General features: G+C 39.3%; 1 protein-coding gene across 3 annotated transcripts; it reads right to left on the bottom strand.

Moving 5' to 3' along the window:
- Window positions 1-341: 341 nt before the first annotated feature.
- Window positions 342-25,132, bottom strand: ALG8 (ALG8 alpha-1,3-glucosyltransferase). 3 transcript variants are annotated; one of them, XM_026518185.4, is made up of 13 exons: window positions 24,993-25,132; window positions 21,348-21,426; window positions 16,410-16,603; window positions 14,077-14,186; window positions 12,953-13,020; window positions 9,920-10,046; window positions 9,356-9,459; window positions 8,016-8,136; window positions 5,583-5,722; window positions 4,220-4,359; window positions 2,821-2,918; window positions 2,403-2,475; window positions 342-602 (listed from the first exon to the last, which is right to left on the bottom strand). In XM_026518185.4, the coding sequence occupies exons 1-13, from the start codon at window positions 25,085-25,087 to the stop codon at window positions 371-373; spliced, it is 1,581 nt and encodes a 526-aa protein (XP_026373970.2). In that variant the 5' UTR covers window positions 25,088-25,132; the 3' UTR covers window positions 342-370. The 3 variants fall into 3 exon arrangements, with proteins under 3 accessions (XP_026373970.2, XP_057172702.1, XP_057172701.1); XM_057316719.1 differs by lacking the exon at window positions 24,993-25,132 and adding an exon at window positions 16,734-16,819; XM_057316718.1 differs by lacking the exon at window positions 342-602 and adding an exon at window positions 622-893 and having other exon boundaries at window positions 24,993-25,119.
- Window positions 25,133-25,480: the final 348 nt, after the last annotated feature.

Raw genomic sequence — 25,480 nt, 5'->3', positions numbered from 1 at the left:
TACATTTCCCTTAGCACCTGATTCTAACTACGCTTTACAGCCTGACCAGGGTCATCGCAGGCTACAAATAATCATGCTGTTGGTAGACCCCTGCTTGCTTTGAGCAAGCACAGCAGTCTGATGACCTCAGACAATTTTAACAGGGCAAGGCGAGGTTTGTTTCAAATGGGTTTCATTGGTTTTGGAGGACAAATGGCTTCTCACCATGGTGACAATCAGGTTGCTAGGCTGGGCAAGGCCAAGTTTAGAAGAATGGTCCTTCAAACAGAACAACTGAAATAAATGGTTCATGCCACCAGCGACTTTCTTCAAGTTCTGATTAATTTCCCATGAAATAATTGTTTGGAATACATCCAAGCAGTTCCTTTATTCATTGTTTCTTTGTCTTGCCGACAGGAGGGTCAGTCAATACCGAAACATACAGTTTGAACCACGCATATGTGATGCCCACTGCACAATACACTGAGGTCAGTAACAAAGGGATAAAGGGGTACTTCAGCTTCCAGGAGGTGAAAGGGAATACAAATTCACAGAAGACTTCCAGAGGCCCCAGGCCAAGGAGGTAGAAAGTTTCCACCCAATTAAAAAGAGGCTTTTCTTTTCTGAAGAAAAAAGGAGAGAAAAGTCTGATTTTAAATGCGTCCTTCTGGTGTAGCAAACATTTCTCAGCTCAAGCTTCCCACTTGCACTGTCCTGATGTGAAGAACAGTCAAAGCCAGAGTCAAGAGTGTATTAAATATCACACTTAGAAAAAGTTGATAACGATATAGCACTGCATTATCTCAACAACCCAGATTCAGCCAGTCATCGTCCAACTCCGCCGACACCCGGCGGAAGAGCCGAGAGAACCAGCTGTGCGTCTGCGAGAGGAAAGGCAGCTGGAGGCTGTGACACTGGAGTCAGAATACAGTAAACAATATAAACTGATGGTTTGTAAAATGTTTTTGCTTTGATAAAATCACATACACTTCGCTATTTAACCATTTTTAAGTATACACTTCAGTGCCATTAAGTAGACTGACAATGTGGTGCTACCGTTACCACTATCCACTTTCAAAAACATTGTTGTCACCCCAACAGAATCTCTGGAAACATTAAGCAAGAATCACTGCCCATTCCTCCTCCCCCACCCCTACTCTGCAACCTCTAATTTTACTTTTGGTCTCTGCGAATTTGCCTGTTCTAGATAGTTCATACAATCTCTGTCCGCTACTGTAGATAACGCTGCAATGAACACTGGTGTACAAGTATCTGAGCCCTGTTTTCAGTTCTTTGGGGCATATACCTAACAGTTCAATTGCTGGGTCAGATGGTTGTAACGGAGTTTTACTACAATTAAGTATATGAGGCTCATGGACACAACCAGATATGAATCATAGGGAAGCTTTAAAAAATTATACAGCGGGAGCACCTGGCGGCTCAGTTGGTTACGCAACCGCCTTCAGCTCAGGTCAAGACCCCAGGGTCCTGGAATCAAGTCCTGCATTGGGCTTCCTGCTCTGTGGGGAGCCTGCTTCTCCCTGTGCCCCTCCCCCTGCTCGTGCTTTCTCTCAAATAAATGAATAAAATCTTAAAAAAAAAATTATACAGAGGTGCCTGGGAGGCTCGGTTAAGGCTCGGACTCTTGGTTTCGGCTCAGGTCATGACCTCAGTCGTGAGCCGAGCCCTGTGTCAGGCTCCGTGCTCAGCAGGGAATCTGCTTGAGATTCTCTCCCTCCCCTTGTGCCCCTCTCCCTGCCTGTACATGCTCTCTCTCTCTCTAATAATAAATACAATCTTAAAAAAAAAATTATACAGGTAATGTTTAAAATGTTTAGTGTTTAAAAGAGAAAAAAATTCCACCCATAATTCTATAACAAGAATTTTTACATATATTTTAGCTTTATGCATCTATATTTATGTGGTTTTACTCAACATGCGTATTTTACATTGCAATTTTTAGTTTTCATATAAGGTTTTAATTTAAGCTAGGTAGTCCCTCCTCAAATACTCCCTCAAAATAAAGACATGAACTATGTTGTCATGTCAGAGTGACAGGTGATGGGTAATTTCTCCCTAAAAAGATCTGCCAATTTTTTGTAATGCTGTTCTATTAAAAAATATCCTTGGGGCGCCTGGGTGGCGCAGTCGTTAAAGCGTCTGCCTTCGGCTCAGGGCGTGATCCCGGCGTACCGGGGTCGAGTCCCACATCGGGCTCCTCTGCTATGAGCCTGCTTCTTCCTCTCCCACTCCCCCTGCTGTGTTCCCTCTCTCGCTGGCTGTCTCTCTGTCACATAAATAAATAAAATCTTAAAAAAAAAAATAAAAAAAAAAATAAAAAAAATAAAAAATATCCTTAAAAGGCTTAGCTGACCATTTAGGAATAAACATTTCACAAGAGCAAACATAATTTTTTGGATTACCTGAATAGAGTCTTCAGTGAGGAAATACTATAGATGGTAAACAGTAACATGAGTAAGATTTTAATGGGAAGTTCTGTTAAAAGGATAAAGAAAAAAATACAGGTGAGAATTCAATTGAGAAGAAAATGATTTGTGATACTTAAGGCAATATAATAAGCACACTGACACAGCCATATAGTGCTAGCAAAGCCTTTTGAGCTTAACTGTGCATTTTTGTGACATCTAAAGATACTGAGGATTAGGGACAAATTAGAGGTTTTATTTAGGAAAATGGATGAGCGCTCTCCTTCCAAGAGATTTTAAGGTTGTTTAACTCAGATAGTATTGATCTCCAGGCCCTGGTGAAAGGAGCATGACAATCAAATCTCTCTCTTTCAAAAAAAAAAGAAAAAAGAAAAAAGAAAAAAAAGCTGTTTACCTGGTGCAGTGAAGAGCAGAGGGAAGAGGGAATAATGTCCTGTTGTGGTCAGAATCAGAAAAATGGAAGCATCTCCTGCTTTTCCCACAGACAGAAGGCTAAAAATAAAAATTCTTGTAATAATTCCTTGAAACAACAACCGAAACTTGCACTTACAGATAGCTTGAATAAACTGCATCTATTATTATTTCTCGAACTGGCTTAAGCATAAGATAACATACTGATCTTTGCTACAAGTCCAATTCAATTGAGAATATTAATTTAGTGGGAAAATTTAAGCAACTGACAGAAGAATGTACCACACTGATTGGGGAGTATTCAAAAAGAGTCTTGCTTCCCCGAGTAATTGCCTTCTCCAGGGAAAGGGATGGTGTGGGACTGGCAGCTATCTAGTGGTGGTGGCCAGGGAAACAGGACTTAGCAGTTTCCAACCCTATAGCTCTTCTCTTGTGTGGTGCCCTGTGCCTGATGGTGCTTGGTATGAATTCTAACCAAAGACATTAGAAGTTTTGCCCTATTTCTTAATTTGGAAACTCCACGTTGCCGAATGAATCCAAACAAGCCATATACTGATGTGACAAATTTGCTTAGGGTTCCTTCAGAGGTTAAATGATTTCTCTCAGGAGTTAAGAAAAATCTCAAGAAAAAAAGGCTAATTCTATTATCATCTATCAGGTTTAATTTTATACAAAACGGACACTACTGCATTTAATTTTTTTTTTTAAGCATGGTACAGTGAAAAGATCATAGGAATCAGCATCATAACATCAGGTTTAAGTCCTAACTGTGCTACTTGCTAGCTATGTGGCTTTGGATAAGTCACTTAAATTCTCTGAGCCCCGGTTTCTGTAGATCTTAAGACAGGGGATGATATCCATGTATCCTAATTACCTTAAAGGTTGTTGTGAGGCTCAAAAGAAAAAAATGCAAAAAACCAAAACAAAACAAAATAACCACCCCCCAAACACTGTAAGAATAGTTCTGCCACATGTGAAGTGCTACACAAACATTAGATTTTATTCCATAATGGACTCCATCCTTTGACTAACAACACTTAACAGAAACTGTGGAACCTTACTTTCACAGAAGTGATGACACCAAAGCCCATGCTTTTCTATACTATGCTGCCATTCAATACCCAGATCTAACAGCCTGGTATCATGGTTCTTAATCACTACAGTACCCCTTAACAAAAAAATGCAGAAACAGTATGTGCAACCTCACAGGTCCAGGGATCACAAGTTAAGCAACCTGTCCCGCCCTAGTATAAATCTGTTCCTCTACATCTTTGCCTTTGCCTATCCCATGGGATATGTCAAGAAGGGACAGATCAAACAGGAAACAATAGGGTCATTGGGAAATCTGCCAGAAATGCCAGCTGACTGAGTTACCTGCTTACCTCATTGGGAGAACCGCGAGGAGTATGGCCTTTTCGTGGACGTGCCACCCAAACAGGAAGGAGCTCAAGGCACAAAGAATCAGACACCGGAGAAAGCCTCTAGGCCCTTGAGGTTTAAACCAAAGACAGAAAACAGAGGGCTAGAAACAACAGGCAAAGATAAAACTTAAATATCATTCAAAATAGGCTTGACAGAAACATTGTTCAGATGAATACAATTTATATCCTCTCTGAAAAACCATAGATCTTAGGCTATTCTCCATTAAACTGGGATAATTCATCACTTTGTGAACACTCCAACAGAAGTTATAAAAAAAAAAACAACTCAGAAAAAAAGGCCTTTGGAAATACATGTTTAACTCATTAAAGTAATTCTGTTCATCAGAATTAATAATAAATGAAATTCTAGGATATCCAATAAAACCCCTTACTATATCTTCAGAATTAGTTAATTAGTAGTCTCTGAATTTATTAGGTCAAACTAAGAAAGTTCATAAACATTTTGGGGCTAATAATACATTATATTTTGCCATATTAATAAAGACATACCTAGCTTTGTGGGCTGAAGTGTAATTTATAACAAAAGTATGGCTTTCCACATGCAGCTTATGAGGCTGAGGTCTTAAAAAAAGTTTTTACCTTTGTTAGAACATGGGAACAAGCAGGCCAGCAGAGCTTAATTACCCACCAGTACTGCCACTTAATTAAGCAGGGTCAGGTGTCTTGCTAGGCTTGATCATTTAGAAACCAAAATTAAAGCTGAGTGTAATTATAGGTAGGATTGAGTTATTTATATTGAATGCCACTAAAATTATATCATGAAATTGAGAGCATTGTGATTGCTAACATAAAAACAGCTATGAATGAAGCCTCTAATAGCATCTGACTCATGTTAGATTCAACGTTTGATGCTCAAACAACTATTGTTGACTTTCTTAACTCACGGTCATCATCGAGACAAAAATATCCATGCCGTCCAGACGACTTTGGATTTTTGACTAGTTAGCCATGGATGTAAAGAACAGCAGAAACCAGATGTCCCCACTACCCACATTTCCCTCTTTCTCCTCAGTGCAGTCATTGCCCCTTCCTTCCTGGGCTTTTCTTTTGTCCTCATCTGAGGGTGAAGAGATGATCTGACAGCCACAGTGAGGGATCTTTCTCACAGAGGTTTTACTAGTAATTCTTCCTTAGGGTGTTCAAAGTTACTCTAAGAATTGCTATGAAAAACCTCAATCTGCAGCAGGATCACAGCCATGGTATCTGTCCTATAGCTGGAAAACCTTGAAAGCTGAAATTAACCAGCCGCACAAAAGAAAAACAGAGAAAACTCAAGAAATGAGTACTGTGGGTGAATTCTCACCAATATGGCCATCAGAGTGCAGATCAGGGTGGCCAAGGGAGTCACTGAAGGAAGGACTGTGTGTTGGAACTGCTGCACCAAACCACTTGTCATTGAGGCCTTGGGAATTTTGTTGGGATCAAGAAGTTTCAATTCCAAACCTACAGAATAAGTAGATATTTTGTTTTATTTTTATCAATAGCACACCATATTTTACCAACCAACTTCTTGAGGAAAAAAAAAGCTACTAAATCTTATTGCTGCTTCAAGGTCAAGATATATTAACTCAATTCTGTACTATTCTACCTAAAATGCCTCTGGTCTTGAGATTACCCAGTGCAGAGCAGCTATCTCTATTGGAAAAGAGACTTCGTGCAGCTTAAAAGGAACTTGGCTGGAGGCAGCATGAATAGCAATCTGCTCTCACCTCTAAAATGAGCAGGCTTTAAAAGGCAGATCTGACCGCGTCATACCCCAGCCTGGAACCGGGTAAAGTGCATATTCCCAAGCATGGCAGAGTGTCTTCCATGATCTAGCTCCTTCCTACCTCTCCAGCTTCATCTCTTCTGCTTGACTAAATGTGGTGTGGCCACAACCTACTGACACAGCATTCTCCACACTTGTCCCCTTTGCTTAGGATGGCCTACTCATTTTGCAAAGAACTCCCAATTCGCTCCCTCATCTGAGAAAGCTTTTAAACAAAAAAGTAGAGCTTATTTTCTTGTGGGCTAGAGACACACATGTGGGCCTTGTACATGTCTCTAATGGTGTTTACCCCACTGCACTGTATCTGTTTATGAGCTCATTTTCTCCACTATATTGGGTTTCGTAAAGGCAGAAATGATGATTATTAATCCACTTCTATCCCCAGCAAATAGGGGTTCAAGGAATACTTATTAAATGAACCAAGCCTGAGGATGATGATGCAAACCCCATCCCAAACAAGCTAATAGGACAGTCTGAACACCTGCATGGCCCTAATGCCACCGAAAATCAGTGAAACGTGGGAAGGTGTAGACTACCAAAATACTTTGTATTCATTAACCTCTTTCCTTTTCCTCCAGTCTGATGATTCTCTCTTAAAGCTAGTCACTATCTTCCTGCCACTGACTTTCCAGGTAAGACATCTCTGAGGAAACAGATATAAAAGGTAATGTACAGTATAGTTTCCTGACTCAGACAAGGAAAGTGGCCCTTGAATCTCATACCATGCTGGTTGTTTAAGGTTTTTGAAATATAAATGTTAAGAAATTCCTTGTAAGGATCCACGTACATCAAGGCTGGATTCACAGTGGGTGAGGGATAACACCACATTATGATTTCCTACAAGTATGTACCAAAAACAGTAATGGTGGCCATAATGTGCCCAGAGTTTCATAGCCATTAGTTTTGGGCCCCTGAGGCACAGAGAGATGTGTAACTTGTCCAAAGTCACACAAGTGATAAGTGGTAGAATTAAACCCAGGTCTGTCTGGCTCCAAAGCCCCCTGCTACTAACAACCTAGCATTTCTTTATTGTTGTGTTTCTTACGACATGGCGCATGGGTACAGTCACCTATGTTATCCCGATTATAATCACTAGAAGAATCAAGTGACTTGATCAGCACCACACAGCCAGTAATTTATGCAGGTGGGCCTCCAACCAAGTCATCAGACTCTAGATCCAGGGTTGGCAGAGTCTAGCCTGAGGGCCAAATCCCCAGCCTGTGGCTCATTTTTGTACAGCCCTGAAACTTTGAAGAGTTTTTATATTTTCCACAGTTGTAAAACAAACAAACAAACAAACAAACAAACAAACAAAAAGACTTTATGTGGTCTGCAAAGCCTAAACTTTACTATCTGGCCCATTAGAGACAAAGTTTGCCAACCTTTGCTTGATCTTACATTCCCCATCAAGCTAGGCTACATTTACAAACGACTGTGAGTTACTCCAGAGTGAATTATTTTCAGTAGGACCATCTCAAGATTAAATTGTTTTTTTTTGTTGTTTTTTTTTTTTAATCACAACCCGAACTTAAAAGCCTAGCTTAGGTTTCCCATTTCTTCTTATCTCATGCATGGCGATCATTTTCCTTACTGGTTTAACACCCAGAGTCACAACGTACACATTCTTTTCTTCTGCATATATTAAGTTTAAAAGCAGATTAACTGCTGAATAACATCTTACTTAAGGCAAAATTACCTTTTAAAAATGTCTAAATATTTCATTTTTTTCCCAAGGAAAGGATCAACAAGGTCATGGCCACAAACAGCTTTCGTAAGTAGCATAGTCTGTCTACTGCACTGAAGCCTTAGTTCTTAGAGCTGCTCCCCTGTTCATTCTGAAAACTGGAACGCACGGCTGGAGAACGAACAGCTCAGCCACATTCAAAACACAAAGCAGTGTTTTCCATTTCTCAATGTGACTCATCCTTTCCAAATTCATTGTCTAAGTAAGAAGGCTTGTTACTATACCGATGACGGAGAGCACTTTGTCCAAAGCGTTGTACAAAGCCCAGAAGTTTGGAGCCCAATATGCATGGCAGAGGCCCCTCTTGAAAGGGAAGAGTCGGGACAAGACTTGAGGTAGCTGGTTCTGTAGAAAAGAGATTCAACAGTGACCAATCTTCTCCAGATTCAAAAGAAAACTAGGGAACTATGTGACATGGTGTGTGGAAAGGTATGAGGTCTGAGTTCCAGTCTTTGTTCCTTCAAGTAATTGTGTGAACCTCCTCTTGTCTAACCTCCTCATCTCCTGAGAGCGGACAAGATACTCTGAATACCACCAGTCCAGTACTGTTATGAGAGAAGCATGATAAGGGAAGAATTTATGAGGTGCAAAGGAGGACACAGAGTACAGCTTATCCAAGTCTACTGAAGAAAAGGTGATCCCAAGGAAGACTTTACAAAAGATGCGATGCTTTTCACAGTTTTAACAGGAATTAAAATTAATTAGTGGAATTCAGGGTATGGGAAGAAGGGAACAATTTAATTTTTAAAAAAATTTTAAAAGATTTTATTTTATTTATTTGGGAGAGAGAGCATGAGAGGGGAGAAGGTCAGAGGGAGCAGCAGATTTCCTGCTGAGCAGGGAGCCCAATGCAGGACTCAATCCTGGGACCCCAGGATCATGACCTGAGCTGAAGGCAGTTACCCAACCAACTGAGCCACCCAGGCACCCCGAAGGGAACAATTTTAAAACATATCTGTTGAACATGCGTAATATTCTAGGCACTCCCAATGTCTGTTGTCAGTGAATGACTGTGAAAACACTATGAGTATGGATTTGGGGATTATAAATAAATTATAGCAAGTAGGCAAATTAGCAAATAGGGAAATCCATGAACAATGATTATCAATTCTCTGGGGCGCCTGGGTGGCTCAGTCGTTAAGCGTCTGCCTTCGGCTCAGGGCATGATCCCAGCGTTCTGGGATCGAGCCCCGCATCAGGCTCCTCCGCTGGGAGCCTGCTTCTTCATCTCCCACTCCCCCTGCTTGTGTTCCCTCTCTCACTGGCTGTCTCTCTCTCTGTCAAATAAATAAAATCTTTAAAAAAAAATGATTATCGATTCTGAGAGTGTGTGTCTGTGTGTGTGTGAGATATAAAAAGATATAAATATATACATACATATTTGAATACAAACAAAAATGTTGGAAAGAATACCATCCTATCTTTGGGGAGTCATGTTGGGGAAGAGTAAGAAAAAAGTAGTTTTGCTTATTTTATACATTCTTGGTTTTATTATTTTTTCCTAAACAACACCAGCAGCAACAACAAAAAACACATATTACTTTATTAAAAAAATAAGACTTACCAAGGCTAGGAAAGGACCCAATGAAAGAGCGGAAACTAGGAAAACTATCAGTCCCAGGGAAGTAAGACGGACAAAGCTGAAACTGTTCCATCGGATGGACCCATCTACAGAAAAGCAACATTACCATTACTAGGAGCATGGACAACCGTAACTTATACAATGTGCTAAAACCAGAAGTATCCCCTGATAGTACACCATTCTTACAATGTGACAAGAGCATGGAAAAGTGAGAATGGGTAAAGGGTTTCTAGGATCAATAGTTGAGAGGTATCTCAGGGGCACCCAGGTGGCTCAGTTGTTGGGCATCTGCCTTTGGCTTGGGTCCTGGGACCGGGCTCCACATTGGGCTCCCTGCTCAGTGGGGAGCCCGCTTCTCTCCCTCTCCCTCTGCTACTCCCCCTACTTGTGCTCTCTGTCAAATAAATAAATAAATAAATAAATAATCTTAAAATAAAAAAAATAGTTGAGAGTTATCTGTTGTGCCTTATAAAATCCTCTCATGAAGCTAACTACCAAGGCAGGGAAAAATAAAATAAAGGTTTTGCTATTATCACTGAAACGTGCCTGGTTTATTTGCAGTGAAACAGTAAGACCGTAGCAGGTATATCCCATACGCTGGTGCTACGTAGAGGTAGATGTGCTTGAAGTGCAGAAGAACAGCAAAGAGAAGTGCTCCTTCCACATGCCTTTTCTAGGAGATTTAAAAGGGAAATATCACTTTAAAATTCAGGGTAAACGAAATGTGGTAATGTAGTATCCTGGTTGGATCCTGAAACAGAAAAAGAACATTAGTGGAAAAACTGGTGAAATCTGAATGTACCAATGTTGGTTTTTTAGTCTTTTTTTGGTTTTGTTTTAATTTTAATTCCAGTTAGTTAACATACAGTGCTATATTAGTTTCAGGTGTACAATATGGTTTTTTAGTCTTGATGAAAGTATCACAGTTTTATATAAAATGGTAACATTAGGGGAAAATGGGTGAGGGGCATAGGAACTCTCTGCACTATCTTTGCAACTTCTCCATAAATCTCAAACTATATTTAAAAATTAAGTTTATTAAAAAATTTAAAGAACCTGGAGATCAGTTGTATAACAATGTGAATATACCTAACAATGGTTAATACACTCAAAAATGGTTAAGACAGTTAATTTTATGTCTATTTTACCACAATTAGAAAAATACGTATTTTAACAGAGGATCATAGGGGAAGAGGGGAAAAATGAAACAAGACGAAACCAGAGAGGGAGATAAACCTTAAGACACTCTTAGTCATAGGAAACAAACTGAGGGTTGCTGGAGGGGACGAGGGTGGAGGGACGGGGTAACTGGGTGATGGACATTAAGGAGCATGTGATGTAATGAGCACTGGGTGTTATATAAGACTAATGAATCACAGACCTGTACCTCTGAAACCAATCCAATAATACAGTATGTTAACTGATTACATTTAAATAAAAAAATGTTTAAAAAAAAATAAGTCACGGTAATAAAAAGTACAGCATAAAAAATAGAGTCAGTGGCGTTGTAATAACGTATGGTGACAGATGGGAGCTGCACTTGTGGTAAGAACAGCATAAGGTACAGAGTTGTCGAATCACTATGCTGTACGCTGGGAACTAATGTAATGTTGTCAACTATGTCTCAATAAAAAAAATAATAATTTAAAAGCCATTAAAGGTATAAGATATACCAACAAGAAAAATACATATTTTAAAATATATATTCTGAACTACTTAATGAATGAAATACTACATCTGGTATATGTTTCAAAATAATCCTCTGTGTGTGTGTGTGTGTGTGTCTAGATCACTGTACTATTTTCTCCACTTTTGTATGTGATTTAAATCCGCTATAATAAAAAGTTTTTAAAATTCGGGCAAACATTCTACGTGCAATATAAGGTGAAAACAGGCAAGTGATTCCAGTTAGTTTTCATACCGAGCCTAGTTCATTACAGCAACAGGTATTTATTCAATACTAAGCTTGATGCTGAGGTACAGGACACATCATAATAACACATTACAAATTCCAATTAAAGATCTAAAGCCCAGGGAATTCAATCACCCTCCCCCCTTATAGTTCTACAACAGCTGGAGCTGATTTCCAGGGAGGAGCTGGAAAGAATACATATGATGTTATGTTACCAAAGAACCATTTAAATTTGCTGTTATAGGTCAGGTGACATATAGTGCTATCAGGCTGAAGGCATCAAGTACAGTACTTGGCCCTAACAAACTGAAAGCAGTCGGATTTAAAACAAACAAACAAACAAACAAATCCCAAGTTGACTATAACTAAATAAATCTGAATTCTACCTACCTCACAGGAATCTGGGGATCAAATGAGATAATGTTCCTGTGGTTCAGCAAGGAGACTGCCCAAGGGACCATGAAAGGCCAGGTTCCTTCTCTCACTCTCTCACTGGGTGTGGTCTAGAATAGATGAGTGAGGAATGATAAGGAAAAGAGAATGGGGGGCTTTCAGATCTCTTGTCACCCATTTTATAATTTATTTAAGATTCAGAAAAGATCTGGATGGTTCGATAGCTAAACTTTATTTGTTCAATAATATGGAATGCCAATTATGTTTCTAAGCACTATGTAGCTTTTTATGGTTAAAAAAAAAAACTTATCCAGACATTTATAGTTGACAAAGAACTTTAAAACAGATTATCAAATTTGATCTTTCCAAAGTCCCCGTGAGGTAGGAAGCCCAATTTTAAGTAGGCTCTGCATGCAGTATGGAGCCAGTATGTGGCCTGAACTCACAACCCTGAGATCGAGACCTGAGCTGAGATCAAGAGCCAGACGCTCAACCAACTGACCCACCCAGGCTCCCCAGTGGGGAGCCCCACTTTACAAATAACAATGTAACAAGGGGGTACATTTCATTTTATGGATGCAAAAGCTGAGGCTGAGGGTGTTAAATGACTTGCTTTTGGTTAATGGTTCCCAAACCTGACTGTGAATCAAAATTCCCTATAGAGTCCAAAACCCCGATGCTAAGGATTCTGAGCCAGTGTACACAGGGGTGGCCCAGAAATCTGAACTTCTGATTTCTTCCTCTATAAAGAGGAGGGTAATAAATACAATAACTTCACAGAGTAGTTGTGAAGCTTACTCAGTAAGGTATTATATATAATGTACCTAACCCAAAGCAGCCAATGCATTTGTGTGAGCCCGAGTCATACAGTTTATTAGGGCCAGTCAGGATTTCAACTCAAGTATTCTGATTCCAAATCCCATACTTTCCATGACACTGTGCTACCTACTTCTGATGGTGAAACCGCACCATCAGTTATTATATTCTAAAAACTGAAGATTTCATTCCCAGATAAATGATTCCAACCAAATATAGCACCTCCAGTGCCTGCCACCCTCTAACAAGTTTTTAGAGTCTACGAGTAAAACGGAAAGTTATTATTAAAAGAGAAGGCAGGATTTGCGAGAAACACTCAATGAAAGAGTCTATATAGCGCTTGGCAATTCAAAACAGTTGGTCAGGTAAGTCTGCCGATCACCCATTATACTGTTGCCTTTATAAGCTCAAAATCAGTCCTAAGGGGGAAAAATCTCATCCACCTATTTTGTATTTACCTGAAATAATCGTGCAATGGAGAGTAGCATTAGTCCAAATAAAAAACCATTGTACTGGAAATGAATATCTGGGCTTAGGTTAAGGAAAGACAACCAAGGATACCAAATTCAAATTGAACTGTTTCAGCAGATTGAGTATCAAAATGTAAATGCTTTCCTAATGGGCAAACTGAAAACTCCCAGTTTGGACTTCTTATAAATGCGTTTTCTACAAACAGAGCTAAATCTTAGACAGACTCTAATTAAAATGCATATAGTGCCAAGGATTATAGAGGGGATAAAAAATTTATGTTTAAGAAGAAAACCAGGAAACTTTCCCATGTTTTTTCTACCTTAAAGACCCAGCAGCTATGGGACAAGTTTTTTGGTTTTGTTTTTTAGAATTAGGGATGAGAAAGTAAAGGCCTAAAAGCTACTGAAGGCTGCTAGCATGTAGCACCCCTTTGTTTAGAGTATCTATACACAATCTTACTTAGTAAGCCTCACAGTGAACCTGTGAGGAAGTTAGACCTCGGAGCCATTAATCCACATATGGCCCAAAGCTACTGTGATGCCATAGCTAAGAGCTGAGTCCAGGTCAGATTTGAACTGAAGTCTGGGTGTTTTCCTCACATGTGGGTACCTTTATGAAAACTGTAAAATATAAGGGTTCTGCCATTAAGATTTTGGTTTCATTCAAACCTTCTGGATTTAAGAACTTTGTCTGTTAATATGTGGTAAGCCAAGATGGCAGAAAAGCACGAAGGCCTGTCTGCTCCCATAAGCAACAATGAGGTAGGCCCTTTCCTAGAAAAGGTATTTAGAGTAATATGTTATAAAACTATTTAAGAAATATGTATTAATCTAAAGACAGTCAACGAACCCCAGTATATTGCTTTACTTACTGGTAGTTTAACTGGTTCTTGAACATCATCAACTTTTCAGAGACGAAGTGCTCTTACAATTAGAATCTGGTATAGTTGGAGAACCCATAGAAACCACAGTTTGGGGAACCCAATGACCCACCCCACATCCATTTTCAAAAGCAGCTCACACTTCAGAATCATCACTGTAGAAATAATTAATCTTATACTTAGTATACATCAGAATAAGTAAGGGACTAGTACAGAAAATGTCAAGGATACGGTCCACAATTAGCAGCCCGAAGTTCCACAGTAGTAACACTGATAGGATAAATTTTGGCTTCTCTGTAAGTTCTTTACCTGCTTTTTTCCCATCAACGCATTTACAACACCTACATTGAAACAGCAGGAAGGAAGCAGAAATAACTTTCATCTTCATTAGAACATCACAATATTATTAGAGTACACTCTAATACACTCAGATACATTCTACTAGTTATTACTGATAAACTGTCCATGCTGTTCTTGACTGCTTGAAAAGATGACAACAGAAACCAAGACCTCAAGGTTAGTTCCATGTCTCTTTCCGAGCTATGCTGATTTGAAACAAAGTCTTCATTTAATAAAATGAAAAATTAAAAAACAGCCACCATAAACCCAAAAGGATTCTGAAAACTGATAGAGCACACAGTATTTCAGTCCTCGAGTAAAAAATGCAGATCATACCTGAGACTAATGTAACAATGTAACATTGTGTGTCAACTGTACTAAAAAAACATGCAGGCCAAGATGATATAGCACTTTAAATATATATATATATAGCACTCAAATTAAAAATAGAGCCATAAACTTATAGCTCCTGGTTGTCCAAATAATTTTAAAAACATTTATTAAAAATGTATATCATTTAACAGTCAAAATCTATTATTAAGTGACAATAGCAGATGACAAAAAATTATGATCCTATTTTTGTTTTATAAAAATTATATTCAGACACAGAAGAGAGGATAAAATAACATGCACCAAAATGTTAATAGTGATAGTTATAAGTGGAGAAGTATGGGTCACATTTACTTTATGTATATGTGTACATTTCTGTTTTCCAAACTTTTTTTTTTTTTGAAGATTTTATTTTTTTATTTATTTGAAGAGATAGAGACAGCCAGCGAGAGAGGGAACAGAAGCAGGGGGAGTGGGAGAGGAAGAAGCAGGCTCATAGTGGAGGAGCCTGATGTGGGGCTCGATCCCATAACGCCGGGATTACGCCCTTAGCCGAAGGCAGATGCTTAACGACTGTGCCACCCAGGCGCCCCTGTTTTCCAAACTTTTGACACAGATGTATAATCCTATAAAAAGATTTTTAAAAATGTGTTTTCGTTTGAATATTGGCAAATCCTAAAAACAGAAATGTAAGCCAAAAAAATAGACAATAAAGATGCAGTTAAAGAGGGGTTAGCAAAAGGTGATCGCTTTTCCTCCATGGAGCCTGTTTCCTCATCAACAGAGACAGTAACCTTATAGGTTAATTGAGAAAATTAAGTAAATTACTATCTATACTTGGTGCTTGGTTCCAGGAACTGGCACATAGATCTCAACAATTTTTATCTTACTTAACGGCTCCCTCTACATTGCAGATGGAAATGAATTCTACTCCTCCTCCTTCTGCCTACATATACACTTTCCCTGGGAGCTTGAAGCTTTTGAGTTTAAAGGAGGACATCACAAATCGCCTTCCCTTCCAACTCCGGCTAGGTGATAAACAGACTGAAAGTTAAGGTGTCAAACAGGTAATAGTCCATAATGATCAGTGATTAAAAAATTCCCAAGGGACTCTCCCGAATGGGGCAAGGGTTCAGGGCCTCACAAAGAGAAATGATCCATTTGTGACAAGGGTGACTAAAGGGACACAGTTAGTGCTCTCTCACAATCATACCTGCAGGCTTAAGTATTAGGACAGAACAGAAACCAACATTAACTGAGAACTAATTACCTGGAAGTCACTGTGCAAGACACTATATATATGTGTATTCAAATAAAATTGATTTATAATAAAAGATGTGAAGCATAAAAATATGAAATATAAATGTAACTTAAAATTAGTGAAGAGTCTTCATGAAGGAAAGAATTCAGAAACAACAACTAAAGGCACTCAGCAAGGTTTCCTGAGTTTACTAGAATGGAAACTCCATTGGTGGTCAGCACAACCCATGTGTGTACACGAGTGTGTGTATCCTAATAGGGTAGGTCACAGAAGCCTCTGGGGGCATACAGAAAGGAAAGGAAAAAGCATATGGAACCATACTAGGCAGGAGAAATGGTGATGGAATTCTACTTGGGACTACTTTTCACAATATTCACAATCTCTTGTTCTACCTCTGTCTTGTAACCCTACCTTATCTCACACTTTCTTCCAGAAGACTCAGCTAGACTGTTTACTGTAATTACTCACTGTAATTATTCATTGTATTACTTTAAAACATAAAAACAGAGTTTGGGACTGTTCTAGCATTTGCTATTATATGAACTTTGCTTTCCCTAAATGAGGAACCAGTTAATACTTAATACTATATTATGTCCTCAACACCTTCCATACAAAATGACATTCTCAGACTTACTCGTGGACAGCATACACAAAGAGTACATCTGTAAAAATGACAGAAAATCTCTGGAAAAGCAAGGTCCTTGAGCTGGAGTAATTCAGATTATGGACATTCAGCATCTCTTGATCAAAATATTTGGCAACATGTGACAGGGCATACTCAAACCATGCAAAAAAAGGGGGGTAATCCAAGGTCCACTCTGAAGTTGCCTGTGGGAAAAATCAAAGAGAGAACACATCCTAAAATAAATGAATAAACAAGGTATAAAGATTGAAAATCCTCGTTCTCTAGTCTTTAAGAAAGTATATGAAATGAAATTGCATTTAAAATATGACCTACGGGCGCCTGGCCGGCTCATTCGGAAGAGCATGCGACTCTTGATTTTGGGGTTGTGAGTTTGAGCCCCACATGTGGTGTAGACATCACTAAAGAAAAAAAAGTAAAAAAATGACCTGTATTAATAGAGTAATTCCTATGTAAGACTGAGCAGAATACCAAAATCTGGTTCCTAAGTTATTTAATATGGTCTCCCATTTCCTTAAGTAGAATCAACTATATTTCAAAGGAAATTAATGAAATTTGCAAGAATAAAACTTGGTTATGATATGACGCTACTTATCTAAATATAAAAAAGGGAGCTATGGCATAACAAATGGTTCACTAGCTTGGGTTCAGGTTCTTTCTCAGGCTCATTTCCCCTATTTGTAAAGTAGGTATTATAAGGGCTAATTGACATAATCCATATGAAATACAGATATAAATGGCAAAATGCAACACAAATGCTATTTATCTTTTGTTCCAATATGAGATACTGAGGTTAAGAGAGCAAAAGCCATTCTTTGCCATTTCTGTGTTCCGAACATTTAGTAAGTGCCTGATTTATTAAGTATTAAATAATCATTAGTTAAGTGAACGAGCAGCCACTAATGAGTAAACGAAAATGCCGATCACATGAAATACAGAGTATATGAAAATGAAGTATATAACTTCAGGATATTATGTTTTTTAGATTTCTTTAAGTCTCAGTTTCCTCATCCAAACAACAGGGATGCTAGTGTGTACCTCATGGGTTATTGCATTAAATTTTACATACACATATAAAATACTATTTATATAGCACTGAACCAGATACAAGCTCAATATCAATAAATATTATTTACTATCATTTAAAAAATTATTACTATCACCATAGGATGTCCCTAAAACTAAACCTGGACCTTGCACTTCTTTTTTTTTTTTAATGTTTTTTTATTATATTATGTTAGTCACCATACAGTACATCCCTGGTTTCTGATGTAAAGTTCGATGATTCATTAGTTGCGTATAACACCCAGTGCACCATGCAATACGTGACCTCCTTGGACCTTGCACTTCTAAGAGCTCAGATCGTAATCATCTCCCTACTCTGCATTTGTTGCTCTTTTCAGTGAGAAACTCCTCTCCTGGAATTGCACTGAGGGTCCAGTGGGTACTAACTGGGTGCCCACAGGGACTACTATTTAGGATTGTTCTGTGGTATAAAATGAGGTGAGAGAGACTCACCTCTGAGCTTTACTTATTTTAGTAGTTTATTTCCTTAAATAAATAAAGCTCTTTGTTTGTGGTAAAGATCAGCGACAACTTCAGGTCCAGGTAAGAAGTAGCCTAACTACTCCCCCTGCAGGTATAAAAATGTAGAAGCCTCAGAATAGGCAAACCCAGAGGCTCTCAGGCTACAGCACTCAAGCTATGCAAGTACCCATTAAGTTCTTGCTCTTGAAAAGTTCCTTCCCTAATCCCAAGTTTCCAATGTGGGGTGTAAACGAGATGAGATATTTAGCTACAGAAAAATTAGAAATTCTATCATTTAATCTCATCCTTTTTAATGCCTATTTTTAACAGCGTATTAATAAAGTAGTACTTTTATAACATATATAAACTCACACTGAGTAGTAAATGCTCAAAAATGTTTTCTTGCTAGGGTGTAAATACTTAAGAAACAAGTTTAGAAATTACTCCTCCATGTAATTCCAAGAAAGTCAACATCAACTTGGACTTTATTAACATCAGCTGTTCCCAGCTACAGTTTCTATGTCAGAGTTCACTCTACACTTAAAGAGTCATTTACTCTATAGGAAGTGTAAAAGGTTCGTTCCTACTTTATCTTATTGACACGTTTATTGCTTTAAATAAAATGGGGACCAGGAAGCGTTGAAAAAAATTGGGACAGGTGCTGCCTGGGAGATTGTCAATTTTCCAAAACAAAGTGTCCCTGTCCTTTCTTTTCTATTCTCAATCCCACACCACTCAGAAGCTCTCTATACATTCCCCACACAAAGACTATCCAAATCTAGCTCCGAAGGTTCTCTTAACCTCAAGGATTTCTATCTGGGGCCATTTTATTACTTAAACAGCTTTGGGAAGCCAGTGAAGCTATTAGCTATCATCTTCTCCCAAGTGAAGAGTTCCATCACTTAACTAAAACCTGGTAGAGCCATAACTCAAATCTGGGTCTCCTGACTGCAAATCCATTAGTTCAGTAAGCTACTACAACAGAGCTGTAGAGAGCAAGATGGAGTCACTCATGTCAAGCAATGACTCATGTCAAGCACTGACTCATGAACAGCAGCAGTATGGTAAGGAGCCAAGGGCGTTGCAGCTGAGACCAGATATCGTGAAGCCAGCACAGGCTGACGACAGCCAGAACTGATAACCAGCAGAACCAGAAGAAGCCTGCAAAGACCCAAGACTGATTAGACTCATTTAAAAAGGGAGGGCTTTTGCAGCAAACTGTGAGACTCTCCAGACGTTGAATGTGGCGAAAAAAAGGTCAGTGTCTGATGAGTCTGACGGTTTGCTGCAAAAGTCTACCCTTTTCAAATGAGTCTAATCAGTCTTGGGTCTTTGCAGGCTTCTTCTGGTTCTGCTGGTTATCAGTTCTGGCTGTCGTCAGCCTGTGCTGGCTTCACGATATCTGGTCTCAGCTGCAACGCCCTTGGCTCCTTACCACACTCCTGGATGTGAGGGACTCTATCTTGCTCTCTCCAAGAGCTGTATCTTCAAATAAAAACATCCAACCTCTTCATATGAAGATTCAAAACAACTGTGTTCATTCCATAAATATTTATTATGGGTCTTTCTGGTGTCTTTCTGAATCAGTGGACCAACCAATTTAAGCTGAAGCCACAGCAGAAAGGCAGGTTAGAAGTCACAGTTAAGCAGTCCACTGCTCACATGTTCACTCTCCTTATTATGGCAGAGGGACCCTTCCAGACCTGACCACATGTACCTCTCCAGCCTTATCTCCTGTGAGCCTCTTCTCACATATAGCCAAGCCTTGCCCACAAGAGAGTTTTGCTCCTTATTGGCTTTTGTTGTTATTTTTGAGGAGAGCAGGAAGAATAAAGAAGTATACCATTACTAGAGTATCTTTTTTTTAGAGTAAGCTCTACGCCCAAAGTGGGGCTTGAACTCACAACCTGAGATCAAGAATCGCATACTCTAGAGACTGAGCCAGCCAGGTGCCCCAAGAATATCTTTTACATAAGTCTCTTTTATCTAAAATAAACTGATAAAGAAGATAGCTTTGGCCTAAATAGTTTTAGGAGTCCTAAGATAACAGAAAGTGGTGAAAGTTACAGGAGTAAAGGAGAGAGAACATCCAGAAAGAATTACAGAATTAAAAGAACAAGGACCACAAAGAGAACCCTAGAGAGTACCAGCTGTTGAGAGGGTGTGTAGGTGAGGAAGAGTTAGCAAAGGAAACAAAGAGGGAATGGTCAGAAAGAAAGGGGAGATGGGGGCTGCCTTTTCATTTATAGTCCAAGGGTCATATATGAATAATGCTAATTATTAATAACCCTTAATAATGTTTACTGAGCACTTCTGTTCCAAGACTGTGCTAAGGATTATAAGCATTATATTCATTTCACTCTAATACTTCTTATCATTAATAGTTAGGGATGTTGAGGCTTTGAGAGGTCAAGCGGTGTGTCCATGGTCACCCAGTATACACCCAGAGCTGCAAGTCACACAGAGGCAGTCTGGAACCACAGCCAAAGCTTTTGACCACCACGCCACATATCATGTCTTCTAATTGGTCTGCATACATGCAAACTGAAATAGTTTAAAGTAAAGTATTTTAAAAGTAAAGTATTTAAAATAATTGCTTACAGATCCTTAATATTCCTATCAAATACTTATAGTATTATTATGTGAGAAGCAACTTGGTCCCTTAGGTCAATTGTTCTTAAGCTATTAAGGACTATTCTGATCTGGCCAAAAAAAACAAAATACAAAAACAAACAAACAAAAAAACCCAAAAAGCAAGAATGAATTCACAGAAAACTTCAGACTGTCTTAAAGAAATCTCCCTGTAGCGGAGTGCTGTTTTTGATCCAGACACTTCTAAACTGAGGTCTGTTTCTCATGAAATATCATATGCAACTTAGTAATTCATACCAGCAATAAAAATACATAGTTTTTATAAATAATAGAAGAGAATGCTTTATATATTACCAGAATCCTACAAATCACATTTGATTATTCCTTTTCTCATAAATCACCAAATACTGGGGACAGACAGTATCTTAGAAAGAATTCATTCCTAATCCTTATGTGCCAGATGAGAAACTAAGGCTCAGAGAAATGAAATATATTTTCTATGCTGTGGCAGAGCCAGGTCTAGAATCCAATTTTTCCTCTTTCTCAATCCCAAATTCTTTCAAAAAGGGTGTGGCAAATATTATAATTCCCAATTTATAGTTTGGGAAACTCATTTTGAAGTAAAGGGATTCCCTAATGGTGCCAGAGGACAGAGTGGAGGAAAAAGCACAATTATTTTGAAGATTAATTAGACCCATAATCACACAGAAAACTTTTTTTGGGAAAACTTTTACTATCAGTAATACTTATATGATATCACACATCATCATAAAAGATAAGCCAGCAAAAAAAGTGAAAATTAAAACTTACCTCATAATACCACTGTGATATTGGCAAACTGTGAGTGATAGCAAGCCAGTTTCGGTGTACTTCAAAATCTGTGGAATGGCTATCAAAATAATCACATGAGTGAAATGAGATTTTGTCACATTTATTAATTTCACCTTTCTTTCTTTCTTTCTTTCTTTCTTTCTTTCTTTCTTTCTTTCTTTCTTTTCTTTTTCTTCTTCTTCCTTCCTTCTTCCTTTCCTTTCCCTTTCTTTCTTTCTTTCTTTCTTTCTTTCTTTCTTTCTTTCTTTCTTTTCTTTCTTTCTTTTCTTTCTTTCTTCCTTCCTTCTTCCTTCTTCCTTTCCTTTCCCTTTCTTTCTTTCTTCTTTTCTTTTCTTTTCTTTTCTTTTGTCTGTCTTTCCTTTCTTTCACAATAGACTCCACACCCAGTGTAAAGCCCAACTCAGGGCTAAAACTCAGGACCCTGAGATCAAGACCCCAGCTGAGACCAAGAGTCGGATGCTCAACTGACTGAGTCACCCAGGCACCCCTTGATTTCACATTTCTAAAATTATGCTTTTAAAAGGACCAACACTCCTATATTGTCATAGCTCATGATCCTGTAAACACACAAACAGGCATTACATAATCCTGAAATACCTCATTTATCTGAAGGGCAGACTTCCTTCTGGAAAAGCCGGGGATCTATATGTAAGTGAAAAGGTTTTTGGAGTTATCTAAAGGACTGACCGAAAGCCCATACTTTTTCATAAGGAAAGTTCTCTGGCTATTGCTCAGAGGTGACTTACTCTTGTTCACAAAGAATTCTAACAAAATTCATCTGGAAAGTGTTTCACACACCAGACAGATTCAAGGATAAGAAGGAATTCATCAGACAGAGAAGGTAGGAAAAGGCACCTGCCCTACCTTTTCCATGTCTCCAATTCCTCACTATATACAAATGCAATCAAGCATTTCCCCTGCAGGGGAAGAAACATATTCTCTTCTACCCTTTTAAATTCTGTAGCTGGCCTAAGAATGAAACTGACATAAGACAGATTAACAGGAGGAAAAAAGCCAATTTTAATAACACATGTATGTATGGAAGTCCCAAAAGATAAAAGAAAGATAGGAGACTTAGAAGGCAGCCAACCGACTAAGGCTTATATACCACCCTGAGCTGAGGAAAGGGATAGGGGACTGGGCCTTCCAATGGCGGGAAGGCAATTCACGGGAAGCCAGAAGAGGAAGTTTGGTGCATGAGTCTGTCAGGTGAAAAAGTGATCTCTGGTAACAGATCTCTTCCCAAAACAGTCCCCCTTTCTAATGTAAATTTTCCTTATAAAAGGGTTAACTTCTACTTTGCTTTCAGAGCTTCTCCCGTGTCTGCTGTTTCTCAAAATAATCAGCCCCAAATAATCCTTTTGCCAGAGACTTATTTTGGGATGGCATATTCTGTACCCTTCTCCCCTCTTTAGAATAATTTTTTTCCATTTGTCCACTGCTGTACTTCCCTTCCATGTCTTGAATAGCACCTAATACATGGATGGGCTCAACACATTCTTGCTGAGTTAACTCTCATCAAAGTCTGATGAGTTCTGCAGCAAAACCTGATTAACACTTTATACAACCTTTCCTGTGACAACTCTCCTGAGTTTCCTAGCCAACCCCTTCTATGTCTCTTTCATGGCTTTCCATTCCAATATTCATCAAGTAAACGCTGATGTTCCCCTAGTTCAGTTCTTGGTCCTCTTTTTATGCAATTTACTGTTCTGTACAATCTTATTCATACTTATTGTGTCCATTATTAACTGTACAATGATGACTCCCACACCACAAAACAAGCTTGATCTCTTTCCTGAGTTCTAGAGCTAGACATCCCCAAATTCCTCCTGACAGTGTCACCTCAATTTCCTACAGAATCCTCAAAATCACAACTCAAAATTGATCTCATGACTTAGGAATTCCATTTCTAAGTATACACAGTACTGAACAGAAATGCATTTACCTATGTTACCAAAAGATATGTACTGGGCACGTCTTCAGGCCTTCAACTACAGGTCGATTCCTCAGAGACTTATCCCTGACACCCAATCTAAAGTAAGTCCCTCTAGTTAGTCCCCTTATAGAATTTCATTCTTTTCCTTTGTAACGCTTTTAACGCAAGTGTAGTTATGTAATTACATATTTGCGTTGATTTGTTTCTGGAACTATTATCCTACAAAACTACACCCTTTACAGGGTTAGTGATCATACCCATTTTGTCCTCCCCTGTATTGCCTAGCCACAGTACCTGGTATGTAAAAGCAGTTAACAAACACTTTGTTGACTATATTTACATTTATTATGTAGCTTACCTCTCACATCCCCGGGTTTTACAGTTTGAGAAGCAGAGCATTAACTACAACTACATACATTCTTAGTCCTGGACTAAGAGCAGTATTCAAAATAACAACCTCTAGGCTTAAGTAACTAAAGCAAATCACTAAAGCGTATCACTTTAAATGCACAGACTTACAGTTAAAAAAAATTCCCTTTCACTCTGATTTGAAAGGAATCTTACGTTGTAGAAAGATTTTCCCAATTTGCTTTTAAAATGGAAAGATGGTTCTTATTTACTTTCAGTTATGCAGAAAGTTTGGCCAACCCCTTTAAGTCTCTGTAAGTCATTTTGCTAAACCTACACGCTCTTCATTGCTTCTATAATTACATATACACATCAGTATGAATGTACACTCTATACATACAGCTCTTCCTTCCATATCCAACAGGATATCACCAAGAACTTGAACCAAAGGATACCAGTAAACCAAAACCTAAACTGGGAAGGGGTAGGGAGACCTAGAGGGAAGGGAGAAAAGGAATGAAGGGAAAAATCACTGCATAAGAGTTAGAAAGGATGAACAGATGGTGGATGCTAATATTAATAAATATTGAGTACCCACAGTATACACATTACTTGGTGGTTGCTTCCTAATCGGTTTCCATGCTTTCAGACTTGCCCCTCCATTTTTCAAATAGTCTAACCTTGTGTGATCTGGCCGCTACCCCCCTCATTCTGTGCCACTCTCCTCCTCCCATAATGCTCTTCAGCCACAATGGCCACTTTCTGTTCCCAGAATGCTCTGAGTTCTTTCCTACCACAGGGCCTTCACACTTTTTCTTTCCTATGCCTGAACTGCTTTTTACATTGCTTATTCTCTTTCATCCTTCAAATTTTAACTTAAACATCAACTCCTAAAAGAGTAAAGTCTTGACCCGTAGTCACTCTATTTCCTTCATAGATACTATCACAATCTGAAACTATCGTTTTTGTCTATCTGACCTCACGAATTCTATCGAGGGCAAGAACAGGAAATGTCTTCCTCACTACTGCACCTCCAAGACTTAGTGCCTTGCCAGCTGGCAACTGATAAATACCGCTGAATGAATGATGGAGGTGGGTGTTCTTAACCTGCACACTAAGGATGAGGACCCAAGGCTTAGAAACACTAAAGTCAGACAGCTCCAAGCCTGAAGCCAGCTATTCAGGGCTATGATCTAGTTCTCACGTCAAGTAACAATCAATCGGCAGAGGGGGAAGCACAGCGGAGCCCACACGACTTCCAAGTTCCCTTTCCTCCTCCCACCCACGGGCATCCACGCTTCTCATTCCCGCTTTGACCAGCCGCGGTGCGGGTCCCTTACTAGGTGGGGATGAGAAGGCATTTGAGGAGAGTCACCCCGAGCGCCAAAGCCGAAAACCAATTTCCACCACCCGTCGCAAATCCGAGCGCAGCCATCACTGCAGCGCCGCGCGCTCTCAACCAACTGGATCCGCATCCGGGCTCCCGCGCATGCGGAGAAAGCCGTCTGAGAGAGGGCTCCCGGGCCGCTGCGCGCATGCGCTCAGTCAGTCCTCCCGCGGGACTCGGGAGCTCTGGCATTTAAACCTCCCGCTCGCTGTCTTTTCACCGCCCGGCCTCTTTCTCGGGCTCGTCAGGGTATGGCTGCGTCTGCGCGGGTCTCTTAGGCGACAAGTTAAGTTTCGTTAGCTACTTCATACTTCCTTTTAAATAGTTGCTGGGCGTCTGCTCTGGCGTTTCCTGCATTTTGCTTGACAGAACCTGGCGTTTCGGTACCTAGGCGAGAAAGAGCTGTGTTTTGTCCTAGAGGCGTAGTGGAGGAGGCAGCAT

This window comes from Ursus arctos, unplaced genomic scaffold, assembly GCF_023065955.2.
Source record: "Ursus arctos isolate Adak ecotype North America unplaced genomic scaffold, UrsArc2.0 scaffold_22, whole genome shotgun sequence".
In the NCBI taxonomy this organism is placed as follows: domain Eukaryota; kingdom Metazoa; phylum Chordata; class Mammalia; order Carnivora; family Ursidae; genus Ursus; species Ursus arctos.
Note: the sequence above shows the minus strand (reverse complement) of the source record. Positions and strands in the feature narration are given on the sequence as shown.